The following is a 27,778-nucleotide window of genomic DNA, read 5'->3' on the forward strand; positions in this document are numbered from 1 at the left end:
AGTGCACTAATGTAGTGCAATGCCGTTTTTGCATATTGCATTAATAATTCATGCTGAAAATAATTCCTCAACTGCAGTTTTGATAGGCTACTCAGTTTTGACACTTGAAGTAGTGCAGTTATTTTTTGTAAGGAATATTGAATTTTTATATTTAATTATTTGTTTGACACAGTAGGTTATTCTACTAAGGAACTTTCTCTCAAAAAGTATGTGTTGGAAATAACACATTGATGTGTTTAGGTAAGGACAACACAGTTTGTGTTGTTTCCAACACAAGTTGTGTTATTTTCAACACATATTGTGTAACAAATAACAAAAGCAATGTGTTGGAAACAACACAAACTGTGTTGTCCTTACCTAAATGTGTTATTTCCAACACAAGATGTGTTATTTTCAACACAAGTTGTGTTATTTTCAACACATATTGTGTAACAAATTAAGCAATGTGTTGCAAACAACACAAACTGTGTTGTCCTTACCTAAACACATCAATGTGTTATTTCCAACACATTCTTTTTCAGAACTTGAAATGCAACAACACTTTTGTTTCCTCCCATCCCCTAGTACCTGTGCTGGAACTTCACTTTTTGTTGGATCAGTCTAAAATTTTAGAAAATAGATTTAGGCCCACATCACTTACAATCATGCTTAGGCCCACATACAGATTTTCACCCTGAATGCTTGACAATGGCATAGAGTCTGAACAAATAACTACTTTCCGAGAGCTTAACTTACTGCATTGAAAAGTTAATAGCCATCATTTATACTGAAAAAAATTTAAGAAGATCTTTTTTTATGGAGTTGTTGAAGACAGCTGCTCATGTTACCTGAGGTTGGCTCTTTTGATGGATCTACCTTTACGGTGTCATGACTAGATATTGTTGCATGTTTTGAAATACTTCTAGATTTATGTTCTTTGTTTCATCATATTCACTAGGGGCATGCAAAACCTGCTCTGCAGGTTAGTTGAGCTATTAAAAGCGATCAAAAGTTCCAAAAAACTGTGCTGAATGGCTGTATTGCAGGAGGGTGGGATGTTATAGATGCTGGAGAGCATAGTGTTTGCCCGTTTTCAGTTCCAAAACTCCCCTAATCCAGAAACTGGCATGGAAAAGCGCTGCCATCTTTTTCCATGGTCTCTTATGGGAGAGTTGCCACTCTAGAGCTCTGGCAAGGAGGCCATTGACACCCATTTCCAATGCTCCAAAAACCCAGGCACAAATCAAAATCGCTAATTCGCATCGGGCGGACTTTATATGATAACCGATAGAGCAATGCATACAAAACAATAAATGGCTGCGCTGACAGCAACAGGGTTAAACAGATATGGACTATGCATTTTCTTTGGAATTAAAGAGTAAAGAAAACAGAGGATATACTCCCATAAGAGACCGTGGAAAAAGATTGCAGCGCTTTTCCAGTTTTTTGTTGAGTTATGATGTCAAGGTTTACATCCCTCCACCACTGCGTTGTTTTAAATGTCAAAGATATTGGCATGTAACGGCGATATGCAAGGGCAAACAAAGATGTAGCAAATGTAGTGGTGAACATGAATATGGAAAGTGTGAAGAGGGGGCAAAACTAAAGTGTTGTAATTGTGGAGGAGAACATAGTGCAGCATATGGTGGATGTGAGGCTAATAATGCAGGAGGTACAGTACAGCGAGTTAAAGTAGTCCAAGGTGTTTCTTATGCAGAGGCAATTAAGAAAGTCCCAAGAAGTGTACCGGTAGAAACAATGAAGGATGGGTCTAAAGGTGTAAGGGAATGTGTAAAGTGTGATAAATTAAAAGAAGATACATTGATTGTGAGTAAAGGTGATTTTGTGCTCTTCGTGGCTGAGATAATTAATTGTTCACCACAAACCAAAAGTAGAACTGAAAGAATTAATTGTTAAGTCAGCCGAAAAATTCCTGGATGTAAAGGGAATGCCTTGGGGAAAAGTAAGAGACATTCTTAATGATGAAGTTCAACAATCACAGACATGGGGTGGGGATGCATAATGGTCTTAATTGTTCTGCAATGGAATGTGAGGAGCTTAATAGCGAATGGGCAGGAATTTAAAAAAATATGTTGATGATATGCATGTAAAACCTAATGTTATTTGTGTACAGGAAAGCTGGTTGATTCCCAAACTGGATTTTATTATTAAAGGATATACCTCAATAAGGAGAGATAGAGAAGTGGGAAAAGGTGGGGGAATCATAACTTTCATTCAAAAAGGTATTCAATATAGGGAAATTAAAAGAGGGAATGATCTAGAATACAATAATAGAGGTCTGGTCAAATGAAGGCAATATAGAGATAATACATTTCTATAATCCATGTAGGCAATTAGAATTAAGCCAATTGGCAGACATTTGGAAGGATACAAAGGGGAGAGTGATTTGGTGTGGTGATTTTAATGCACATAGTACTTTGTGGGGGGATAAGAATGATGTCAATGGGGATGTGATTTTAGAATTTATGGATGAGGAAGGATTAGTTTGTCTGAATGATGGCTCAGGGACTAGACTGGATATTGCTAGGGGAACAGAATCAGCAATATACCTCACATTAGCTACAATGTCATTAGCAGACAAGTGTGAGTGGGAGGTATTGAAGGATAACACTATAGGTAGTGACCACTTCCCTGTTAAATTTCAAGTAGGAATGGAAGTTGCAATTGAGCATGAAGTCAAAAATGAGAGATGGATATTAGAAAAAGCAGATTGGGACAAATTTAGAGAGTTTAGTGATGAGTTGCTGTCAGTAATAGATATGAATAAAGATATAGAAAGATTATGCAAAGATATTAGTGCTGGCATAATTAGTGCTGCAAGTTTAGCCATTCCTAAATCTAAACCCAAGAATTTAAGTAAAATAGTGCCATGGTGGTCTAATGAATGCAATATCTTTAATGCAATGAAAGCGATTAAAGATAGGAACAAAGCTTTCAGAGTTTTGAAAAGAACAAATAATTTCCAAAACCTAATTAAGTTTAAGAAATCTCAAGCAGTTGTAAGGAAAACTATAAGGGAGGCTAAGAATGGTTGCTGGAGAAGGTTTTGTGACTCTATAGGAAGAACCACTCCAGTGGAGAGAGTTTGGGGAATGATAAAGAAAATGAAAGGGAGTGGAAAAGAATATGGATATCCTGTGTTAAATGATGGTCAAAATGTAATTACTAGTAACATTGGCAAAGCAGAGATAATTGCAAAGGTTCTGAGTAAGGTACATAGTAATGAAAATCTAACAGGAAAAGAGAGCAAGAGCAGAAACAATGGAAAAATATAAACATGATTTTGAGAATGAAGTTGTGATAGGAGGGGTGTTGGATGAATTAATCACATTAACTGAACTTAATAATGCTCTGAGAAAGTTAGGTAAGTCTTCACCGGGGGGGATGGGATTTGTTATGCTACATTGGAAAACTTAACTGACAAAGGAAAGGAAGTGTTATTGTTTCTATATAATAAGGTATGGACAGAGGGAATTATTCCAAGAGCATGGAAAGAATCTATAGTTATCCCTATTAAAAAACCTGGGAAAGATCCAAAGATTCCTAACAACTACAGGCCTATAGCAATTACATCCCAAATGGGGAAAACAATGGAAAGAATTATGAATGACAGACTTATATATATAGTTGAGTCTAAAGGATTGATACGTAATTATCAGAGTGGTTTTAGAAGAGGTAGAGGTACTATGGATCCTTTAGTATTCTTGGAGGATGTAATAAGACGAGCTCAAGTAAATAAGGAGTCAGTGGTGCGTCTTTTGTGATATTGAGAAAGCATACGACATGATGTGGAAGGAAGGACTTTTGATAAAGTTAAATCATATGGGAATAAAAGGGAGAGTATTCACATGGATTAAGGATTTTTTGTCAGAAAGAACAATAATGGTGAGGATAAATGGGGTGACAAGTGAGCGCTATCAGGTAGAAAATGGTATCCCGCAAGGGAGTATTATCAGTCCTTTGTTGTTTTCTATCATGATAAATTACATTTTTAAGGAAGTGGAGAATTTTGTAGATGTAGCATTGTTTGCAGATAATGGGGCTTTATGGAAAAGAGGGAGGAATGTAGAATTTGTGGCGAATAAAATACAGCAAGCAGTTGATGTAGTGGGTAAATGGTCTATTAGATGGGGTTTTAGAATCTCAATTGATAAGACCAAAACAATGTTTTTCTTAGAAAGGGTTGATTCCTTTAAATACTTGGGCATATGGTTAGATCAAAGGTTAACATGGGCAGTGCATATTCAAAAAATAATTGATAAATGTAAGAAGGTATTAAATGTAATGAGATGTCTATGCGGAGTGGAGTGGGGAGCAAGTAGACCTGCTCTAAGAACAATTTATACAGGATTGATCAGGTCTGTATTTGACTATGGGTGCATAATATATGGCTCTGCAGCCAAAACATGGCTGAATAAGTTGGATGTGATCCAAAATCAGGCGTTAAGGTTATGCTGTGGTGCTGTCAAAACCACGCCAGTAACAGCTATCCAGGTGGAGATGGGAGAAATGCCTCTTCACCTTAGAAGAGATCAGCTGGCCCTTGTGTATTGGGCAAACTTGAGAAGTCATAATGAAGGTCATATGAGTCAGTCGGTATTGAAGCAATGCCAAGAGTGTGGAAACGCTCAAGTCAGAAGTTTTGGTTGGGTCATCAATGATAAAGTAAATGAAATGGGGTTTAATGAACTAAAAATAAGTCCCACTGTACCTTTACCACGAACCTCCACCATGGGTTTCTAGGGAGGTGTCAACATGGACAATAATGACATGGACAAATACAGGGTGCAGAGCTATTTAATGGAGATATATAGTGAGGATATAACTATATATACAGATGCATCTAAACTAACTGATAAAAGAATGGGTGTTGCTTATGTCATTCCAAAATTAAACATTAAAGTTGGAAAAAGAATCAGTGATGATTTAGCAGTTTACACAGCGGAATTGATTGCTGTGTGGCTAGCTTTGCTTTGGGTGGAGGTCAATAGGCCAAGGAAGGCAGTAATTGCTTCAGATTCCAGCTCAGCTTTGATCAGTATTAAAACATTTCAGTCAAAGTCAAGGCAGGACATTGTGTATGATATACTGCAAGTTGCAAATAATCTAATAAAGTCAGGAATTACTATAACTCTGGTATGGGTACCAGCTCATATAGGAGTTATAGGAAATGAGTTAGCAGATAAAAGTGCTAAGCAAGCAGCTAGACATTCTAATATAGACGTTGAAGTAAACTACAGCAAAGCAGAAATTAAAAGTATGGTCAAAAACATAGTTAAGGGTAAATGGCAAACATTATGGGACGGTGGGCAGACTGGAAGACAGTTCTATAATATTCAGAATAAAGTGGGAAAGAACAGAAATACAAACAGAAGCAAGGAAGAGGAGGATGTACAGTATTTTCTAGAATGAGGTATGGACACACACGTCTAAATAAAACTTTGTTAATAATGAAGAAGCATGCTGATGGCAACTGTGAATTCTGTGGTAGTCCAGAGACTATAGAGCATGTTATTTTACACTGTAATAAATATCAGGAAGAAAGACAAAGACTAGTCTCACAATTACAAGGAGAACAGCTGAGGCTAAACTTAGAAGAAATTCTGCAAAGAAACACAGGGGAAATGTGTGTAAACTATGTAATTGACTTCCTGAGGAATACAGGACTAATTAAAATAATTTAGTATGATCTTTTTGTTTTTTTTTGTTTGTTTGTTTTTATTTTTTTTTATCCTATTTGGAAAGGTTAGACTCCAGTACCACACTCCAGTCCAGTTGGTGGCGGTAATGCACCATTAAAGTTAGTTGCCAACCGCCATAAAAACCGAAAGAAGAAGAAGAAGAATCCTCCACGTTTTGGAAATGGCAGCCTCCGATGAGTTACATGTGGCTACGTTCCTATAAAATATCAATTTAGTTAAATTACAGAAACTGGGTCTTTATACTACTGCATTTAACGAAAGGACACATCAGAACGAAACAGAAAACAAAAACGATTGAAAATGCAGCACGACGACGTAAGTAGTGAAGAGTTTTTGTATGTTTTCTTTGAAGAATCATACGCTAGCATTAGTTAGCTACTTTTCAGACCTCTGGTCAAAACATTTAATACGTTATTCTGTTTATGAAAGAAGCTTCCCGATGGCCTGTTAGGCTACATGAATGTTTTCATACTTTGAATCATCCCACCCATCAAGTAGCATAGACGTTTTTGAGCTAACGCTGTCTTTTAACTCACTCTGTTGACCTCCTCACAGGTTATATGGGACATAATTGGAAATAAACAGTTCTGTTCCTATAAAGTCAAGTAAGTATTGTGTAATGTACTGATGTATGGAATGTTTGAGAACAACTTGGCATCGGATATCAGCTACCAAGCAGTGACCTTATACTTGTATTTAATAACGTTATAGGACCAAAACTCAGAGTTTCTGTCGAAACGAATATAACATCACAGGACTTTGTAATCGGTCGTCTTGTCCACTTGCCAATAGCCAATATGCAACCATTCGAGAAGAAAAAGGTAAACGCTTTTGTTTTGTAAAAATGTTGTGTCGACATCTTGGGGTTTGAACAATATCTCATTAACACAGTAGCATTTCCCTTTTTTCAGGTCAGTGTTTTCTGTACATGAAGGTGATTGAGAGGGCAGCTTTTCCTGCACGTATGTGGGAGAAGGTAGGTGATCTCCATTTTAAAAAATAAAGACAGTGCAAGAGAACTTCCTTTGCAATTAGTTTTGATGCCAGTTGTTTCAGTTCCGCACAGACTTTGTGCTGCTCTTGCTTGACCCTTTACTTTGGTGTTTTTGAACCATGGTCTGAGATAACAGAGAATATAATATGAGACTCATGATCAAACTATGACCGTAAAAATCATCCTTCATATTAAATAACAAAAATGTGACCAAATTAAAAAGTGCTCCTGATGCAACAAATTGATTAGTTGGTTGATTGACATGGCTCAATTTAACCCTTTGCAGACTGTGCCGAACATTCCATTTTTTCATACTCTATGGCCTTATGGCACAAAAAGGCTTATTGTATGATTATGCTACATGACAGAGATACAATATACCCACCACTGTAATCAGGAGAAATAGCCCTTTCAAATGGTATAAAATATAATTAATAAGTTTGAGGAGAACATACATAATTTTTAAAAAATATCTTTAAAATTCAACCCCAAAAAACACGAAAATATCAGTTTGTCAAGATTAATCTCATTTTTCTCCCAATTTCTATTGTAGATAGAGAAAAACATAGAGTGTATGGGAGATTCACAATTTTGTCCTCTACTCAGTGATGAAAACAGAATCAATGTGTCACCTTTTGTTCAAAAGTTATGATAAATTTATTAGACCTTTGCAGACGGCACGAAACATTCCGTTTTTTCATACTTGATGCCCTTGCGAGACAAAAAGGCTTATTGTGTGGCCATGCTAGATGACAGAGATAAGATATACCCACCATTGTAATCAGGAAAACTAGCCCTTTAAAATGGTATACATCGTAGTTAATACATTTGAGTGTACCACACATTGTTTTTAAACAAAAGCTTCAAAATTCAACATCAAAAAACTTGAAAATATCAATTTGTCAAGATGAATCTTACTTTTCACCTAATGTCTGTTGTAGATATAGTGTGCAAAGGATAGCCAGTGTTGTGTTCTCCTCAGTGAAAAAACAGAATCAATTTATCACCTTTGGTTCAGAAGTTATGATTAATTTACTCATAACAGTAACAAGTAGAATTTTTAAAGAGTAGAATGTTTTCATTTCCCGGTTTGGCATCTGACCTAAAAATACAGATATAATGGTCATGTAAAAAAATTATATGTTTTACCATCAAAACAAGCTCAATATGGGATGTCTTACTGTACTCTGAAGAGGCTAAATCAATTGTGGGGAGGACAAATAAAGGCTGAAAGACAGACTAGCTGATTGTAACTGCTTCTCCGTGTGCTTCATTCTACTATGAAAACAAGAATATAGAGACACTGGCACATGTGTTAGGTTTACGAAAGGGGAAATAAATAATTTTATTTAGAAAAGTCTTAAACAATGTGATTAAATAACCAGGAACAACAACTTCAGTTAAAAAACATAAACATATAGAACAATGTGGATTTATGCAACTTCCATAAAAACAGTAGCCTAGAAATCTAGACGCACCCTAGCGGCGGCAAATTAATTTGCTCAGCTTGTACGTCTAGTATCGAACCATAGGAATTTCTATTGGCTTAACACCGTGGATGACGGCCAATCACAGCGCTCTATTTCGTTAGAGAGTCTTAAGGCGGGCTTAACAGGATAACGACATCCTGCGACCGTGAACAACAAGGAAGGTGGCTATGGCAAACGAAGAGCGGTTGTTTGAATCGGCGTTGGCGTCAACTTTGGAGGAGTTGGACTTGTGCTTTTCTTTGAAAGTAGATCAACACAATGCACTTAAGTCATTCCTTTCGAAGAAGGATGTATTTGCCGTTTTGCCGACCGGATACGGATATGGTCGTAGCGCTGGCCTATTGCATGCCTAGGCAGTTTGAAAGACAATTCTCTGCCCGCCCCTTGGATTAAGCGAGGTGAATGATTCGATGCCAGACTATACATGTCAATGATATAGGATGGCCCGCCAGGCTATAAAAACAGAGCACATACTATAATACACTATCTAGAGTATTGTATGGTCAAATTTGAATAACGTGGCCAAAAGCTTGTGGCATAATTAAATATGTCAATATTCTTTCCATTTGCCTACCAGTGTACTGTATGATGCTTGCACAAGGGAAACATCCCAAAACGATGACACCCATATAATTGCTGTTGTTTTGATAAGTATTTATCATGCAACCATGCAAGCAATGAAACTATTGTAATTATATTTTACATTAGTAAAGCGGTCCTCTGATGTGCATGTTTTCACAAAGTTTTTGTGAACAATGTTAGCACTTTAAACACTGGCTGCTTTGAAGTGCATGTATAACAATATAGCATAACAATAATAATTGTGATGTGATATAAGGGGGCCCTATGACCCCGTATGCCATGAGCAGGCCTCAGGTCAAAGAAGTCCATGGCAACACTGGCATAAAAATAAAGTCTATCAAAGGTCTGACATTAGATCTGAAGGTAGCATTTTAAATGGGTTTTTTTTTAATACATAATGTTTTTGAACAGTTTACTTACAGTAATACAGCTTCTAACAAAAGTGATATATATATATATATATATATATATATATATATATATTATGTTTTCCCTTTAGTTGAGTTCAAAATAAAACGGACACAACAAAATAACAAACACTTGATTTTTAAAAAAAAAATTGTCGTTTAGATTAGTCGACTAATCGAAAAATTAGTCGAAAGATTAGTCGTTAGAAAATTAGTCGTTAGTGGCAGCACTAACATATATATAAACAATTAAAACGTTAGAAGAAATTCAATACATTTAACAACCATACAGCATATAATTCGATACAATATATAATTTATCGATATCATTTGCCCTACACATAAGGTGATACACTAACGCCACATTCACACCAGATCCAGACCAGAACCAGATGGTTGTGTGGTTGTGTGTGTGTGTGTGTGTGTGTGTGTGTGTGTCCATCTAAGCCTAGCAGATGATGGGGTGTAAATGCTATTGGAGTTGGTGTCTCTGTCTGTGTTGGAAGGATAGGCAAAGTGTATGCTTTCTACCTGACATGGGACTTGACCAAACTCAAAATAAAGAAATTGTCAGATAAGAAATACAGAAATTGAATTACAAATCTAACCAAACTATTATCACTATAATCCCTCTCATTATTGTTATAAGCAACACTCTTATCACAACCAGAAATGTGCTTGCGCCCAGATGGACGCACACACACACAAACATGCTTACCCAGTTGAGGATGATGGGAGATTATCTCCTCCTGTAGCACATCATTGTCTTCTTCTTCATCCAGAAGCTAGCTATCCATGTCCCATGTCCATGCCATCGTGGTCCTTGGGGTCTTATTTGCCATCAGCAGTCGGCTGCTTTCACCCCAGTTGCATGTACTTCTCTCCCTCCATCTAAAATAACAAAAAAAATCACAGGTCTGATAGTGAATATGTTGTTTAGTTTTATTTTACATTACTTCCACATAATCTTAATCACCACCAACCATGACTTTTTTCACTAAAAGTATTATTGTCACTGGAGGACTCCAATATTGCTTGGAGAGGTAACATTAGTCTCAGAGCTTACTAGTGTTATTGCCTTGGCTAAACCATACATAGCATACCAGCTTACAAGCAAAAATTGATTCATTAACATGAGTCAGGAGATATCACAGAAAACATCTAAACAGCGTATGCATACACATACACACCGTGCATAGGCTACTGCAGTTGCGTAAAGACAAAACACCCCCTTAGAAAATAATGTGTCGACAAGTAGGCTTGGGTGTATGAGCTCCCATCATAGTTAGCCACCCAAAAACCTCATAATCGTAGCAGCCAACCTTACAGCCTAAAAGCTAAACAATACTAAGACACATTTATAACAAATCTTCAGTCATGTATTCATGAAAACAGCAGTCAATGAATAAAATCCTTACGCTAACGTTACACCATCGGTGATCAACACAGTCTTCACGTCAGTAATGTAACATTAACGTTGTCATTCATGTCAGATGTTTCTATCTAAGTAAGCTAAGCAACTTGGCTACAAACAACTGTAAAGTGTGCTATACATATTACGAAGGAATGAAAGGTTTATTTGACAATAAAATACCGATTAGGTGTACTTGACATAAAGTTGGCAGTCATGAAGCACGGGAGTGAACTTTATCGCGACTACGCGTCAAGGACATGTTGCAGCCTCTCCTGATGCTAACGTTACCTAACTTAGCTAGTTTTCTATCAGATAACAAGCAAGCAACATCGTTCAAAATAGAACAAATCGTTAAAGTGTCAGTCTTAGTAGGTCTGTAATCTTGGTTGACATATAGTAACCCCCCAAAAATGACTGAAAATTATGAGTTTACTAAAGATTAGTGTGCTAAAATACCAGCTGTCATCAGCTGAAGTGAACACATACACGCATTATGTTACGGCCATGCATACAAGGTGTAATTACCAGCAAAAATAACTTTTAAAAACGATTTTGAAGTAATAACATGGATAACAAGTAATAATAACATAAAAAGACTTGTTTTTACCTCAGATGATCCAGTAGTTTCTCCTTTAGACGACGTCAAGATCAACGATGCATAGTGCTTCCTGCTGTTTTTCCTCTAGTGGAGGGAGACGTCAACTCTTGATTTTTCCTTCACGTAGTAAAAGAAATTCGCGCCACAAATCCCTTAACCAATCATATCGCCAGAAAGCCTATGATGTGACGTTTTTGAGGAAGTTTTCATTGATAAAATTGGTTGGGGTATGGCGGAGTTATTAGACTGAACGTCATCGGTACTGGGGTACCGAAATTAGAATGGGCCGTCTGCAAAGGGTTAAGCCTCGATCATGTCCGTAACCAAGACTGTGTAAGAACATTAATGTTTTGTTCTGTTTAGAGTGGATAGCTTTAGGATCGCAAGGAACAGTTCATTGAATTTGATAAAGTGTAGGATTGCAGACAGTATCCTGACAGGAAAAAAGTAATCAAAATAATACATACATGATTTGAAGAAGTTGCATCTGTTGCCTTTCCTTATTTGCATTTTCTATGATTTGTGTTTACTCATTTAGTTTGTATTGTCTTGCAGGTGAAACTAAGTAAAAACTATGAGAAGGCTCTGGAACAGATTGATGAGAACCTTATCTATTGGCCACGGTTCATCAGACACAAGTGCAAACAGCGGTTCACGAAGATCACACAGTACCTCATCCGCATTCGCAAACTCACGCTTAAGCGACAGTAAGTTATTGAATAAAATTAAACAAAAACATTTGGGGTTGAAATCTTGGGCTCATTTCATTCACAGGTTCTCTTTCATAGTGATTTTTTTTCTGCCCTTTCATCAGGAGGAAATTGGTACCATTGAGTAGGAAAGTGGAGAAGAGGGAGAAAAGGAAAGAGGTAGGTGGTAGTTGACACGGCTATATAGTGGGGAGGTCAACTGGAAGCTTGTATTTCATTTGAAGTCTTCCTGGTTCCCAAGAAAAAAAATCTCTGAGAAAATGAATGGAATTTCTATTCTAAGGTGTGAGCGAACAGAAGTAGAAAAACTAGGCAATTTGGTTTGGTGAGTTAAAATGTATTTATCATTCAATGTTTTGTAACAAACTGTTGTCTTGTCTCTGAAAAATTAATTTCTCCATGTCACTGATTGGGAGACTATTCGCAGAATAACATAAATCAGCTGGCTTTAGAAAAAATCCACAGCTCCCACAGCTCCCCTCAATCTGCCAGACTTGCCAACTTCAGCTTTAAGGGGGATGAATATTTAGGCAATCACTTATTTAAAATGATATATTTTTAATTAATTAACATTACTTTGTAGAAATTTGCTTTCACTTTGACAATAAAGAGGGGATTTTTGAAAACTATTGTAAAAAAGGCCAAATTAATTTGACAAAGATTCCATTTTTAAAGCAATAGAAGGGGAAATATCCAAATGGGGTGAACTTTTTATAGGCACTGTATCTGATAGGGGTGTAACGATACACTCAGCCCATGAGACGAAACAATACAGAATATTGGGTTCACGAGATGAGAGAATATTTTAACACTATTTTTAAGAAATCTTCAATGATAAAATATATCACAGGAAAAATAGCATTTCATAGACTGAAAGTCACAGAAAGCAAAACAATCCAGTTCTACTATATTGTGAAATGTTTTAACTAGTGATATTTATTTCAAACCTAGAGCCTAGAACTGACTGTTAGCCAGAGTGCAGACTGAAGATTTTAGATGGGTGACTGCGATAGTAGTCTTAAGTAGCTTTTTTAGGCCCAGTAAAGGCTGGCAATGTATTCTGCTGGTTGCTGCACAAGCAAATGTTCATCCTTTACGCAGATTTCACTGGAGCAGATCTTGCACACAACTATATATTTTATATATGGCCTGATGAAAGTGGACAGCTTTCATCGTCCATCGCAATGTTTTACTGTACACATCGTCAAATGCCAACGCCCAACCCTATTACTCCATTCATTTTCACATAGGAATTTTTCTTGGGAACCAGAACATGCAAGAATGATAATCTGCTGCATAGAAAACAGTGGTGGTCACTTGCACTATAAAGCCTATAACTATGTTTTATATCAGAATATTTTAATGTGTCTATTTCTCAAACTCTTAATTGCAATCGTATTTTATTGGCTAAGTATGTTTACCCTCAGAAGTATTTTGGTCCCACTATTGACAGTATTGTGTAATGTTCCCATACTGGTTGATCATACCTGATCTGTGGAATATTGTAATATCTTTTCGTATAAGTATTGCCTGGTCGGAAATATTTTTTTAATTTCTCTCTAGGAAAAAGCCCTTATTGCTGCACAACTTGACAATGCCATTGAGAAAGAACTCTTGGAAAGGCTGAAACAGGGAACGGTAAGTACATTTTTGTAATTACACACTCAATACACGCTAGGGGTGTAACGGTTCATGTATTCGTATTGAACCGAAACGGTACGGGCGTCACGGTTCGGTGCATGCATTTACACGGAGAATACACGGTATAAAAATACATAAAACTCGTGTGTGGATTAATTAATGTCATGCGCAATTACTGTTAAGTAGCGAGAGTTACGGGAGTTCTTTAGCGACACCTAACGCTAATCTGTAGCCTCGCCTTAGCTCTGAAGCTCTGATTGGCGCCTATGTTTTTTTTGTCAGGTCGTCGGTCGAGTCCGTCAGTCATTAGCAGCACTAAGGTTAGACCCACAAGAGTTAGAGGATCCGCTGGTCTCTTTAAGATCGCAAGTTTGAGAACTTCAGTTACAGTAACGTTAGTACAGGCGAAAGAGTGGTGGATAAGATGAAACTGTGTGTCGGCGTTGTTCAGCAGTTGTTGGGTATGTGAGTGGAAAAAATGCTACACATATTCGAAGCCATCACCCAGATGATGTAGGCTACCAATCACTGAAACGAGGGGAAAAAACTTCCCCTGCGCTTCAGCAGCCTTTGGATACAAATGGGGCCAAAACCTATGGCTTACATTAAATGATTTCGTAATGACAGAAAGCTATGTAAATCGCGTGGTAATTACCTTTATGTTGGGGTAACTTCTCACATGAGGTTCTGGTAGTGTTAAGTGCATAGACAGTAAAATAAAGTGACAACGCTAACCAGGCTAATAAACAAACCATGCTACGGTGAGTTAACGTCAAAGGGCAAAGTCACGTGACTTCTAGTTGTAGTCTGTTTATGAAATGAAAGGAGCCATTTCGTTTTTTAAAAAAAGGCAAAATAGTGTGATATTTTCACAGTTAGTAGGCTAGATTATTACTTTACACACAATAAAAAAAATATTGAGGCAAATTGTAGACCCTTCCATATACAACTAAACACAGATGTTGAAGGTCTTGCTTAAGTGGATTTTTAAAAATCATTTTTCTATGTAATTTGCACTTTCAGAAATAAGAGATGCTGTAGGCCTATTTTCAGTTTTATAGCTGATTGTCTTATTTTGTTTACAAGTTACAGATGGAGTCTGGGTACTTTTTGTACTGTTTAGCCTACATCTTACACACTTCAGGCTGTTGCAGATGGCTCAGGGAAGAGACTGTATGACACTAGGTGGTACAGCCTGAGACATGTAAAAAAAAAAATGCTTTCTGCATTTTTGTTTTGCTTTTCCCTCCATTGTACCGAACTCGTACCGAACCGTGATGTCCGAACCGAGGTATGAACCGAACCGTGACTTCTGTGTACCGTTACACCCCTAATACACGCTGTTCATATTGAGGTTTTTGTTTTGTCCTGAAGGTCATGTCAGCACAATATGCTAGATTTAATTCAAGGAAAGGGTGAATGTAATGTGCATGTTTTTGTCTGAAATGCTTTTTTTGAACAATGGCGAACAATCTCTGGTATTTTGTTTTATTCAGTACGGAGACATTTATAACTTCCCCATCCACGCCTTTGATAAAGCTCTGGAGAAGCAGGATGAGGAGACAGAGTCAGAAGAAGAGGAAGAAGAGGGTGATGATGAGGTAAGCAGGTTACTCTATACAACCACAGGTGGCACTGTGGTAACTCTATATAAAACATATTGATCTCAATGGTGCATTTTGCCCATATTCAGGGTGGAAATTAAAAAAGAGTTGCATAAGACAAGTCAAATTGGTGTTTTTAAAAAGAAGGGATGATGGAGAATAAAGAAAAAAATATTTTAAATCTTTAAATCTTTGTATATTCCCACACGGTGTTTGGGTGCTCTGAAAATGAGAACCAAAATTATTTTTCAGACTTGAGGTCTGCTGCTCAGACCCTTAAGGAATTTATTTTCTGTTCATTGCTTTTTGTGAGTGTTTATACTTATCTCAATAAGGAACATAAATCAAGAGCCTATGTTGAGTACAAATATGTCTTCTGAAGGCCTAAACAGAGCCCAGCCAAAAATTTTTTTATCAACTTTGAGGGACAGCTATGACCATGCAGGATCATCCAGACCAAACGGGACTATGTTGCTATTCACCCTTTGCAGACACGTGACTTTACTTAAGTCACGTGACGGCTCCATGCTGGACGGCAAAAAGATAGGAGACGGAGGGCAAATTACATTATGTCATAATGATTATGATGAACTGAACACCATTACTATAACATTTTTGTAGTTCAATGTATTGCTGTTTGGGATCTGATAGTCAAAGAAAGATGCCAGTGGTCTTGATAGATGAAATGGGTTAGGTCTAACCTTAGGCTACTGTAATTATTATACTGTAAACATTATGGTAAATGAACACCCATAAGTATTTCTGGACTAAAATATTGCAAAGCGATTTGGTTACTTTATTTGTCTTGCTTTTATCAGTTGTAACATAGTCAAAACATTAAGAATGTCATATCAGAACATGAAATAATAACTTAACTGTAGGGGTGTCACGATTCTTCAAATCCTCGATTCGATGTAATTTTCGATTTTAAAGTCACGATTCGATTAGATTCTCGATGCTTTTTTAATATTACTATTAATGCATTCCTTATATGTTATTTACTCTTTTTGGCCTTTTCCTTTTCTGTTTCAGGTGGCTTTTATTTTGAAACCGCTTTTTATTTTGAAACCGTTCCAACCGCGAGGTTGTAATGTAAACAGAACTAACATTAGGCTAAAACAGAGACGTGAACAAATGAAACAATACAGAATGATAATTTGATTGTTTCAGCACACTCCAAAGAGACCCAAGGTTAGTGTTCATGGAATATGTACTTATCAATGTGCATTTTAAGCCTTAAAGTAACTTTGGACTGTAACTAGATAACCTTTTCACTTGCAAGTTGAGTAAGCTAAGTTAGTTTTAATTGACGTGAATGAATGAATACTTCCACACCGGTGATTTCAAAGTAGCAAGAGGGGCTTTGATTTCGGTAGGTTGATGTGTATATTTTAACTGGCTGCAGTCTAAAATTAGAGGAGTGTTGACGCTGCAGTTCAGCACGTGCGTGTGTGTTTGTGCGTCTTGGCATACATGCTGGACGTGACATTGGGGGTGTGGCTGCATCGTCGATTCTACTTTTAAGTTCGAAGTTCGAGATTGAGATGTAATTTCGATCGATTTCGAAATAAAATCGAAATCGTGACACCCTTACTTAACTGCCACACTTAGTAGCTAGCTATTCTAGCTAACGTTTATCGTAGCTCATAGGGCTAACGCTAATGTAACTCGTCAGTTTGTACGTTGTGTACGGGTGTACTTTGGAGTGGGTAAGACTGTCTTTAGTGGCAGGCTAGCACATACCGTTGACTTGCGCTAGCCTAGCACCTGCGAACTCTGCAATTAGAAGGACTGGATGAAACGTGTTGAAAACGGTCTCCACTGATAAATATCACACTTGCTTACTTGGAAATGAGGTCTTATGTCCAAAATCCTGAACCACCCCTTTAAGTTAAAGAATTGAAAGAAATAGGAAATAAAAAAACCTTGAACGGTATTATCTGTTTACATTCAGATCTTGCCATAGACTTTGCCTAAGTGCTTGTAGTCTGCCATCCTGTTCAGAGTCTATGGTTGCCATAGTAACCACTGTTGTGCTTCATACACTGACGAGAGAACCATGCTATTGTGGTTGAAATACTCCCGAAACACAAAGAAAACAAACCAAAATATATCTATGCAAGAACATGGGATGTCGTTGTATTCCAAACAATAAGCCAACAGTCGTGGAAGGGCATTACTACGGTTAAATCTCACTATAATCTCCTAGCTGTGCGATATGTCCCATTACAACCCATTGATTTGATTCGTGTTCTTGCCGTCCACTAGGCTATTTTGCTGTGGCGCGAACAAAACGTGACGTCACATGCAAGGCGTGAATATACTATTCCGATTTATGCACCAGCATGCAAAATTTGAGCCTCCTACATGGTTTAGTTCTTGCGCTATGGGCTTGTGAACTTTGACACAAAAAAAAAAGGGCGGACAAAATCGACACCCCCCTCCCCTCGTAAAACTGTATCTTGGAAAGTATTGATCTTACATAAAAGTAATTTTACAGTGTGTCTCCTGGGTAACATGGGTACACCTGGTATTTTTTTCAGAAATACCAGGTGTAGTGCGTGGGCCCTGGTTGAATTGATGTGGAATGACCCTACTGTGTTGAAATGTAGGCTAAATATGTTATTGTACTCTATATTGTATACTGATAAGGGCTGAAATGATTACTCGAGTAACTCAAATAAGTCGAAAAATGACAATGATTTAAGGCCTCTTGATTCAATTCTCTGCCTCGAAGCTTGTTGAATTCCTATCATTTGCATTATGTGGCTTGCTCAGCTCAGAGATTAATGTTTCACATGAACGTGCACACCACTTTCAGAATTAAGTTGTTGCGATGATGGAGAGCCAAGAAACTGGACATTCTCTGCCTTTTACGGACAAAGTTTTAGGATCATTTCAAACTTAGAAAAGAAGACAAGGTGCAATGTGTAGACTGCAAATCAGAACTGACGTACCACAACAGCACGTCAGCGATGATTTAACATCTGAGCCGAAAGCATCCAGTTGTTAATATCAGCTCACCAAGCGTAGCAACACAAGGCAACATAAACATTGATGTTAGCTGATTAATGTATTAGCTAGTTAGAACGTACAGTATTTGTAGCGGCTGTAGTCTAACCTCATGAGTCGATGTGATGTAAAGTTGTGGAAACTTTATGTAGTAAACTAATTCATGTAAAATTGCAAATGAGCAGCAAAACAGCAAAAAATCACACACACTTACTCATCTAGTCTCTCCCTCTCGCACACGCTCACACACACATACACACACTCCCGGTGTTGGGTTAAGCTACCTCACCAAATAGGCCTACCCAGACATAATTATTATAGCCCTTTACAAAAAAATAACTGCATTACTTCAATTGTCAAAACTGCTGTTTTGGAAGAAATATTTGCCGTTCTTGTGCAGGAAATTCAGAATGCTGGAGGGCAATTCCATGGAAACGTTTTTTGTAACATCCATAACGCCAATAAAATGTGATCGTATGGTATGATGTGAATGATTACATGTAATTTGAGCATTTGCTATTTTTGGCTGAAGAATGTACATGAGAAAAAAATGCAGAAAAAAATGAATTATCATTCACATACAAATGCCAAGGCATTTCACTGGCGTTATGGATGTGACAAAAAGTCAATTTTCCGTGGAATTGCCCTGGATACGGGGAAAAAAACAGCATTGTACTGCATAGGAGCCTACTGCAGTGTTTCTCAAACTTTTCTGGCTCACGGCACCCCTAAACATATCTCTCTCCATCCACGGCACCCCTATTTTTTTTACTTTTTACTCTCAACCTCCCTTGTGCATTATTTGTACTTCATAGCACTTTATTTAACCATATGTTGGATAGACCATGACTGCACATTATTATGAGAAGATGAGATTTTATCTAATTTTTGTTTTATTCAAATGAACCATTCTCTTTAATTCAACTCATTTAATAGAACTTTTGAAAAATTAGTGAACAGAATATGAACAGAAATATCAGGAATAGGCCTTCAACTAAAGGTGAGACACTACAGGTGAATAGGGTAAACTTTTTAACAGTGAGATTCCATTCTCGACCTAGACTCGCCTTTCAACTTCTGCGATTGTCTGCTGATACTAAGGAAGTGTCCATATTTGGATTGCATATCGTCATGCAGGAAAAACAGAGCCTTCCAACGGTACTACATGATGTTTTGAATCATGGTCGTGGTAGTGCATGAAACGTTAGAATACTAACTTTTGGTGAATTTAGGAGAAATAGTGGCGCGAGTAGACAAAATGTAATGAAAAACACCTAAATGTATTAATTGGACTTTGTCGTAGTAGAGACGAGTGATAACCCCTAATAACTTGAGGAGTTAGATATGGAAGCACTTCGGGTTTTGGACTGTAGATCAAACTATGGAGAAGGACAAAGTGGTATGCAAACTGTGCGATCGTGAGTTTATACGTAGGCGAAATTTGTTTGACATTTCTAATCGTAAACACAGCCATGTTGAAGCCTGCAGTAAAGTTTTTCATTGATGTTATAGCAGTCCACTCTCCTTATTGTATTTGGAGAATGTTGCACTCCTGTTTGCCATTGTGCATAAAACTTCACGCCAATAAATCATCAGAAATATTGCTGACTTATGCGTCTCAAGCGCCCTCTTTACGTTTGTCCTGTTAGTTGTCCGTGGACTGGCCTATATTTGGCATTGAAAATGAAAACATTTTTAAACATGGAAAATAAATTTTACAATCGATTCAATGAACACTTATGTCTCAAATCGAACTGGATTTTTTCACAAAAGTGACAGCCCTATGAATGACTGTTCACACATAAACTAAAACTATATGATATCGTTGGGGATCACTTTCAGAGCAATCCCCAGATTTTGAGAATGATAAACAGCTAACAGCCAATCAGAACCCATCACATTTTTTGTATTTATTTTATTTATTAATTTGTTTCTTGTATGTCTTGGTGTCACGGGTACGCTGGCGACTACGCCGCTCCGTCCGGCATCTTTTGTGTTTGTTATTTCTTAAATGTATGTCTTGGTGTCATGGGTACGATGGCGACTACGCCGCTCCGTCCGGCATCTATTGTCTTTGTTAGTCTGTGTCAATGACAATGTCTTATATGTGAAGCGCTTTGGGTTGCACTCTGTGCATGTTAAATGCGCTATACAAATAAATCTGACTTGACTTGACTTTTTAACCATCACATTCATTAACACAAGGAGAGACTTTGCTTATCATTGGTCAGTGTGGACACTTTTATGTGAACGGCCCTTAAAGGAGAATTCCGGTGTGATATTGACCTAAAGTGTATTGAAACATGATACCGAGTGTGAACGTATGTCTCATAGCCCATCTCGGCTTGTCCCCTGCACTCCAAAATCCGGCGCTAGTTAGCCGATGCTACCAACAGCTTTTTCAATTGTGGTGCTTCGGCATCGGGCTAGCCATGCAAATAAATCACTGTTTTACACCATTTACGAGGCTCAATGTATCTCCACACTTCATCACTTCACACTCCACACCATGCATTTCCACTGAATTATTTTTGGAATCTGATCCCTTATCATACCTGTTCATTCTTACTCGTCGCTCGAATTATCGTGACTAAATTCAAGATGGCTGCAAACGCTAAACTTCGTGAAGATACTGTCTGTATAAATCGTCTTGTAAGTAAACTACCAGTGTTTTTTCAAAGTTCTCAATGTCTCGTTTTAAATGTCAGGGCCCTCGGAAGTCTACCAATGAAGTGTGGAGATACATTGAGCCTCGTAAATGGTGTAAAACAGTGATTTATTTGCATGGCTAGCCCGATGCCGAAGCACCACAATTGAAAAAGCTGTTGGTAGCATCGGCTAACTAGCGCCAGATTTTGGAGTGCAGGGGACAAGCCGAGATGGGCTATGAGACATACGTTCACACTCGGTATCATGTTTCAATACACTTTAGGTCAATATCACACCGGAATTCTCCTTTAATACTGATATCGGCACAAATAATTGGTCAACCCCTACGTCAAGAGCCCTATTGTTTTGCCTGATTTCTTGTGTGTTACTGAGTGGTTCTGCCAGGGTATGTAAACTTATGAGCACAACTTTATATCAAATGCACAGAAACTCCTGAAATTCAGTACATAGAGTTAGTTGAAGCTTTTGTGTACTATAATCTCACTTTCATGGTTGTCATGTTTTACACTGCGAGTAACATTTTTGGTAATCTATTGTTAGACATTTTTTTTCTGAATTGTAATTACTTCCCTGTTTGCAGGATGTTGGCCAGAAAGAGTTTGTTGCAGAAGATGAGATTGAGGAGAGTGATTTGAGTGACTTTGAGGTAAAGGTATTCTTTGTTTTGAACATGTGGATCAATTAAATATTTTCTGTGGTGTTCATAGGCTAATACATTTTAACTAATGATACAGGACATGGACAACCTTAAGGGAAGCAGTGATGAGGAGAATGATGAAGATGAGGAGGAAAATGATGATGAGGAAGAAAATGATTATGATGAATCCAGCGAGGAGGAGATGGACACAGAGGCAAAAACAAAGATCAGTTCAAAAGGAAAGGCTCCACTCAAAGGACCGTATAGGAAGAAACGAGCCTTTGTGGAAATTGAATATGAGCAAGAGACTGAGCCAGCTTCAAAGAACAAAGCCACATAGATCTGTGTACACCCTCTTTTAACTGTACATTTCTGGACTGACTGTAGTGTGAACCTCGAAACCCCACAGTGACCCCTCAAAAACTCAAACTCTGGATTTAACAGTGCTTTGGACTTAACAGTGAATACAAAAGTTATCAATCCATTTGGGAACTTAATTGAAGCAGAATATTTTTGCTTTAGTGAAGTAATAAATATAATTTTTATACCCCAAAGTGTGTTTTCTCAAGGCAATTGTTTTTGTGTTCCAAGGTGTCTTTGAGGTCTAACAACATATCATTTTTTCTTATGCTGTTAAGGAATACTTTTACCTGGTGGAAGGATCTTTGCACATCAAGCATTGTTGACCTCAACAAATCTGCCTAATATCAGGTGCTTTGGCACATAACAGCCTCTTTTTGACAATGCACATGTAACCTGTGCTGTTTTGACCACACTGCTCAGCCCTGCACTTGCCCAGACTTGAACCTGCAACTTGCAGCACCTCGGATTGGGACTTGAGCAGGCTAGCAAGTGAGCATCACCTACTAGCAAATCTCTTAAGGTGGTTTACCTAATGTAAATACTGCACGGCTACATACCGGCTGGCTACCATTACTCAATTGTGGTTGCTAAACAATGCTTTTCAGAAATACATATCCAAACCACAGTGTATCAAATATTTGTGAACTACGGATTGTTCGCCACCTATCTTAGTGGCAGGCTTGATCTCATTTAAAACCCAAACTCTTCAGTTCTGTCATGCAAGAATGACTTAAACATCTAAAAGCATAACATACAGTATATAATGAACACAAGATGTGAAGTTCTGACTTTATTTTTCAATACTAAAATGGCGTGTTACTCAATATTGGTTTGCTTTCCATCAGAACATAGCATTCATTGATTATTCAGTCTCTTAACAATCCTTAATAAAGAATAAACAGTCTACCTTATTTAGTTCTGGCCAGCATTTCTGTGTTCTTGTGCACCTCTCACTTTAATAGATCCACTTCCCTCAAAAATTAATCACTATTCCTTAGCAGGACTTTGTTGTGTGATCAATTCATAGGACGGTGGGTCAGTTATCATCTTTATGCACTCAAGAACTGTTTCATTAGCACAGGTGTTATCCACCTCTTCAAGGATACCCTGTGATGAGAAATTCAACAACGTGAAAAACGATGAGTGAGTCTTATGTTTGTTTTTTGTATAATTTGATGTAAATGTATTATAAAACTACAAAAAACTATAAAATAGAACCTTTTATCCTACTTTGAGTTTGCCATGTGAGCAGCAGTCCAACATCTGGAGACAGTGAGTGGTTCTGACTAGGAGGTCCTTTCTAACATCTGGGGGTTGTGTCTCTCTGGTAACATCACACAGCAGTCTCAGCAGACTCCGTCCAAGAACAGGCATCCGGCACTCAATCCTGCCACAAAAAAAAAAAAAATTTGAAAATTAACCAGTAAAAACATTCAAATTTAAGCTACTTTCCCACCATGAGAGGTATTTAAAAAAGCAAAGAAGTTACATCATGAGTATTTTGGGTTAACTTACCTTGGCCAAGCAACTTCAATTGTCTTCTCCAAGACGGCCAGGATAGTTAATCTGGTCTTTTCTTCTGGGCTATCTGATATCTCCAAATAGCCAATAATGACTCTCTCTAGGCGTTTAAGATGGCGAACAATTACAATGCCCATCCTTTGAAAACAAGATAAAATACTAAAATCTTCAATTGGAATAGCTGTGGCATAAGCAGCAGCGTCCGTACCACATTCACGTTCAAATGCCGAGGGATTATCATTCTATTGATCATTCATCATTGATCATTGATTTATTAGAGGATACATGTCCCTGTTTAAGAATGAGAACAAGGCTGGGAATCAAGGCCTGTAAGTGGGCCCTGTAAAACGTCACCTATCCATTTGACCAGATTTAATACCAATGTCAATTTATTTATGAAGCACATTCAAAAACAACAGCAGTTGACCAAAGTGCTGTAGCTCAAACAAATAAATAAATGAGCAAAGTCCAAAATATAACAATAATAATAATTTTAAAAAAAAGCTAAAGAAGTGTGTTTGAGATGAGATATTCAGAGTAGGGGTCAGTCTGACATGAAGGCAAGTTTTAAAAATATATTCTGGTTTATGTTCACTCAAAATAATAGCAGTTTTTCATTTCAAGGAAAGATAACATTTTAAGACTAGTCTTACCTTTCAATGAAAGGAATAAGAGTGGTAGCATAAAGAAGACGAAGAGCAATCTTGTCCTCCATCTCCATATACGTTAGGATGTGACACAGCACTTGATCATAACGATTTCTTTTCCTGGGACAAGATATATCTGCATGGGGCCTCTCCAGAACAGATAGCAAGTCTAAGAGGCAGGGCAGGACCACCTATAAGGGGTGTGGGGGGGGGGGGGGGGGGGGGGGGTGGATTACAAGTGTTTATGCTTGAGCCAAATATGGGGGGGAAAGCAACATATCACCCATTTACAGGACCATTTCAGAGGAATGCTGCTGTTGTGGTTTACCTCTAAGAGCTGTGCCTCAGAAGTGTATAAATGGTTGAACAGTGCATGGTAAATGACATGTGCTCGGTTGAACTGCCGTAGGTCTGCAGCAGGCTGACAGGACAGGAGAAAAGTGGCATTGCTTGAAACACAGAAGCAAGTGTGGTATTTACAGCTGGTATTTATCATAAATAGTCTTACCACATTGAGAATAATGTGATGCAAGCAGTGAACACCAAGGACTTTGTTTTCCAAAAGGTGATCATCAGAGATCAGCAAGGATGGTGGGAAGACACTCTCTAGATAATAAACCAACCATGGCCTCTTGACCTGGACCAAGATCCAGGAGAAAACATGCTTTGTTGCCTGGTTCCGTTTCCAGTTTTCCCTGAGGTGGAGATTAAAGTGTAAAAGATAATGTGTTTTAGTCTGATTCAGTGATAGCTGCTTTTACAAAAGGTAAACATAAAACATGAAAAAGTTACAAGGGTGTTTTTTCTAGGTTCACCCATTTTTAAATCATGGTTTCATTTCACAAGTGCACCCCAAACATATTTTTCCCTCCTTAGAATTGCTCTGGCAATGTGGTTGTAACTGTATGCATAACTGGCAGGGAGTGCTGTTGATGGAGAAAAAATGCTTACAAGTTTTAACATTATACATTGTCATAGTTTAGGCTAATCATATTTGCTTACTTTGTCAGCTCTGATTTGAGCATATCCAGAACAGTTTGGAGTACTCCTGTATGGTCATCTACAGTTTTCCCACACAGCAGGTCCAGAAAACATTCATGGCCTATAGTCTGGGAAATGGAAGCCAGCAGACCCAAGGCATCCTTCTTAGAAGCTTCACTGGTCCATGGCTGGTCCTGAAGGTGAGTCACAGAAAACACGCACATAAAGGATGCAAGTGCACGTGTGAGTGACCTATTACGAGTAATGTGATATAAAGGCGCCTCTGTATCCCCAAGTCGGAGAAGGAGGGCCTGCATCACAGCGCTGACTGCACAGGAGCGCCCTGGGATATCCCTGAAGAAACTCGGGGGTAGATTTCCACTGTCCGTATCACAAACCGGCAAAGCAGCGTAATACATCAACGATTTCACGAAGTCTATGTACATACTTCTTAATTCATTTTCGGGAATGGCAGGGAAAAGCCAACTAACATCTGCATTCAGAAAAAGCTGCTCAGTGGTGCCTAGTATGAAAACTCCCTGTTCCGAGGCGTTTGGCTTGAGCATATCCTGGATATGTTTAAGCACCATAGCTAGAGGACAACTATGTGAAGAATCACAACTGTCTTCCATAGAAATTTGGAGTTTTTTCAGGATCACTGACAAATCCATCTTGGTATGTTTTCCGACCCAAGAGACCAGAATTGTGGATATAAGGGCTGTTAGCCTAACAGTTACAGGGCAACATATCGACTAAACGCATTTATCACCGAAAGCATGCTCAACGACTCTGCGAAATAAGATAGGACTAGGCTATAACACATCTGATAGACTAACAAAATCGAATAGATGTGCTCTCTCCATCACAAACATGAGAGAGTAACTGTTAAAAGGCTCCGACATACAACAAGCTTCGGATGACATGGTTCCGGCTGTTATATCCTCTGGTAGGCTAATATTATTTTTTTTAATTGTAAATTTCAGTACAAGTACACAAACAGGCAGAAGCTGTTGACAATGATAACATAATAAGTACAAGTACTTACATAAAATACATTTCATGAACAAAATGACAACATACAAGAGGTTACGGGGATTTCAATAGCTTAAAAATGGCACATTGTAGGCCTAAACGTGTATTTATAGCCAAAGGGTATGTTGAGTGTTCAAGAGAGAGCAAGTATTGGCTAAAGTCCTTTAGAAAGATACAAAAAAGAGGTTTTCTATTGATAAACTTACATTTGTGGATAAAAAAACTTTGCTAGGAAAAGAAGCAGATTAATGACAAAGTCTCTGAAAGTATCACTTTGGAATTTGGGGACCCCAAAATAAACATTTTTTAAAGTTAAGTTAAAATCTTCGGAAATGTTTTTATTTACATAGTTCGAAAAATCAAGCCAGAAGATCCTTGTATAAGCACTCCCCAAAAATATGATCAATTGTTTCTGGGTAACAGACAAAAAGAGCATTCCTCTTTGAAATTTAGACAGACGATAGTTACAAGGGTAACATTTATGAACAATCTTGAGGGAGACCTCAACAACTTTGTTAGTAATCAAGTAATCTTTTTTTAGAGACCAAAATCTTTTCCAATCGATATTTTTGAACTTATTATTCCAAAAACTGATGCAAGGGGGAACAGACGCACAAGGCTTGAGAAGGATTGATCTGATTTTCTTGTTGGTGAATTCACTACTGACAAGGAGACAGTTATCTATATAGAGGTTAGAAGAGTCTAAAGAGGGAGGAGAGCAAGAAGGGCCTTTAGGACTGGATTGAAGTAGCATTCTAACACCAGAGGGAATAGCATCAAAAATGACTGCATAGGGGGGACCGGAAAAGAAAACGCATCCATAAAGTCTCTATAAGACAAGAAATTACAATTTGCATCAAGAAGCTGTGACACTAAAAGGATATTTTTTATCAAACCAAGAATGGTAGAATAATGTTTCATTCTTATATGTAATATCCTTATTATTCCAAATAAAGTAAGTGTGTGGTGAAAAATTGTGATTGTACATAAAAGACCAACAGGATAACATCTGTTTATGAAAGTTTGGCAACTTCAAAGGGAGCTTTGAGATATTATAATTGCAACGTATAAGGAATTCAAGACCTCCCACAGGCTTTAACAGGGAGTTAGGGATACAGTGGGAAGTGGGGTTCTTAAGGAATTACTTAATCCACTTGACTTTAAAAGAACTGTTAAGTAGAGAGAAATCAATAAGATTGAAATGATGTGATCAGTTAACATTACACTTTTTTTAATCAAGTGAGATCTAGATTTCCACACAAAATTGACAATGAATTTGTCTAATCTCCTGCACACCTCCAGGGGGACATCCAAGACCATAGCAGGATATATAACACGGGATAATGCTTCAGTTTTAGACAGCAAAATCCTACCAGAGATTGAAAGGTCCCTCTGTAACCAAGAATTTAATTGTCTTTGAATATTGATTATCAGGGGGTCAACATTTACTGACGTCCTCCTTTTTTGATCTTTGCATACTGTTATGCCCAGGTACTTTAGCTCTGTTTTTACAGGAATATTATATAATGTGTCATCTGTTGAAGAACCTAAGGAAAAAAGTTCACATTTATTTATATTAAGCTCAAGGCCTGAGGCTTCTGAGAAGGATCTGTTCAGAGCTATGGGAACTTGATCCTTGTTTTTTAGAAATAAGGTAGTCATCTGCCAGTTGGCTAATTAATAAGGAGTGTTCAGCAATAGAAATTTCTTCAATATTGCAGGATTTAAGATAAGTGGCTAGAAGCTGCATCGGCAGAAGGAAAAGAAAGGGTG

General features: G+C 37.8%; 2 protein-coding genes across 2 annotated transcripts; one reads left to right on the forward strand and one right to left on the reverse strand.

Moving 5' to 3' along the window:
- Nucleotides 1-5,840: 5,840 nt before the first annotated feature.
- On the forward strand, nucleotides 5,841-22,015 carry mak16 (MAK16 homolog (S. cerevisiae)). Its single transcript, XM_076271254.1, has 10 exons — nucleotides 5,841-6,017; nucleotides 6,258-6,307; nucleotides 6,414-6,523; nucleotides 6,614-6,678; nucleotides 11,743-11,894; nucleotides 12,002-12,056; nucleotides 13,461-13,535; nucleotides 15,035-15,139; nucleotides 21,405-21,470; nucleotides 21,559-22,015. The coding sequence occupies exons 1-10, from the start codon at nucleotides 6,003-6,005 to the stop codon at nucleotides 21,799-21,801; spliced, it is 936 nt and encodes a 311-aa protein (XP_076127369.1). The 5' UTR covers nucleotides 5,841-6,002; the 3' UTR covers nucleotides 21,802-22,015.
- A 586-nt stretch (nucleotides 22,016-22,601) lies between these two features.
- Nucleotides 22,602-25,845, reverse strand: tti2 (TELO2 interacting protein 2). The gene is made up of 7 exons (XM_076271253.1): nucleotides 24,995-25,845; nucleotides 24,501-24,687; nucleotides 24,321-24,413; nucleotides 23,999-24,183; nucleotides 23,340-23,483; nucleotides 23,055-23,211; nucleotides 22,602-22,931 (listed from the first exon to the last, which is right to left on the reverse strand). The coding sequence occupies exons 1-7, from the start codon at nucleotides 25,642-25,644 to the stop codon at nucleotides 22,812-22,814; spliced, it is 1,536 nt and encodes a 511-aa protein (XP_076127368.1). The 5' UTR covers nucleotides 25,645-25,845; the 3' UTR covers nucleotides 22,602-22,811.
- Nucleotides 25,846-27,778: the final 1,933 nt, after the last annotated feature.

The sequence above is a fragment of the Alosa pseudoharengus genome, unplaced genomic scaffold, assembly GCF_046254945.1.
Source record: "Alosa pseudoharengus isolate Yale_2024_CS ecotype anadromous, Long Island Sound unplaced genomic scaffold, YU_APseudo_1.1 YU_APseudo_1.1_scf_6, whole genome shotgun sequence".
Classification (NCBI taxonomy): Eukaryota; Metazoa; Chordata; class Actinopteri; order Clupeiformes; family Clupeidae; genus Alosa; species Alosa pseudoharengus.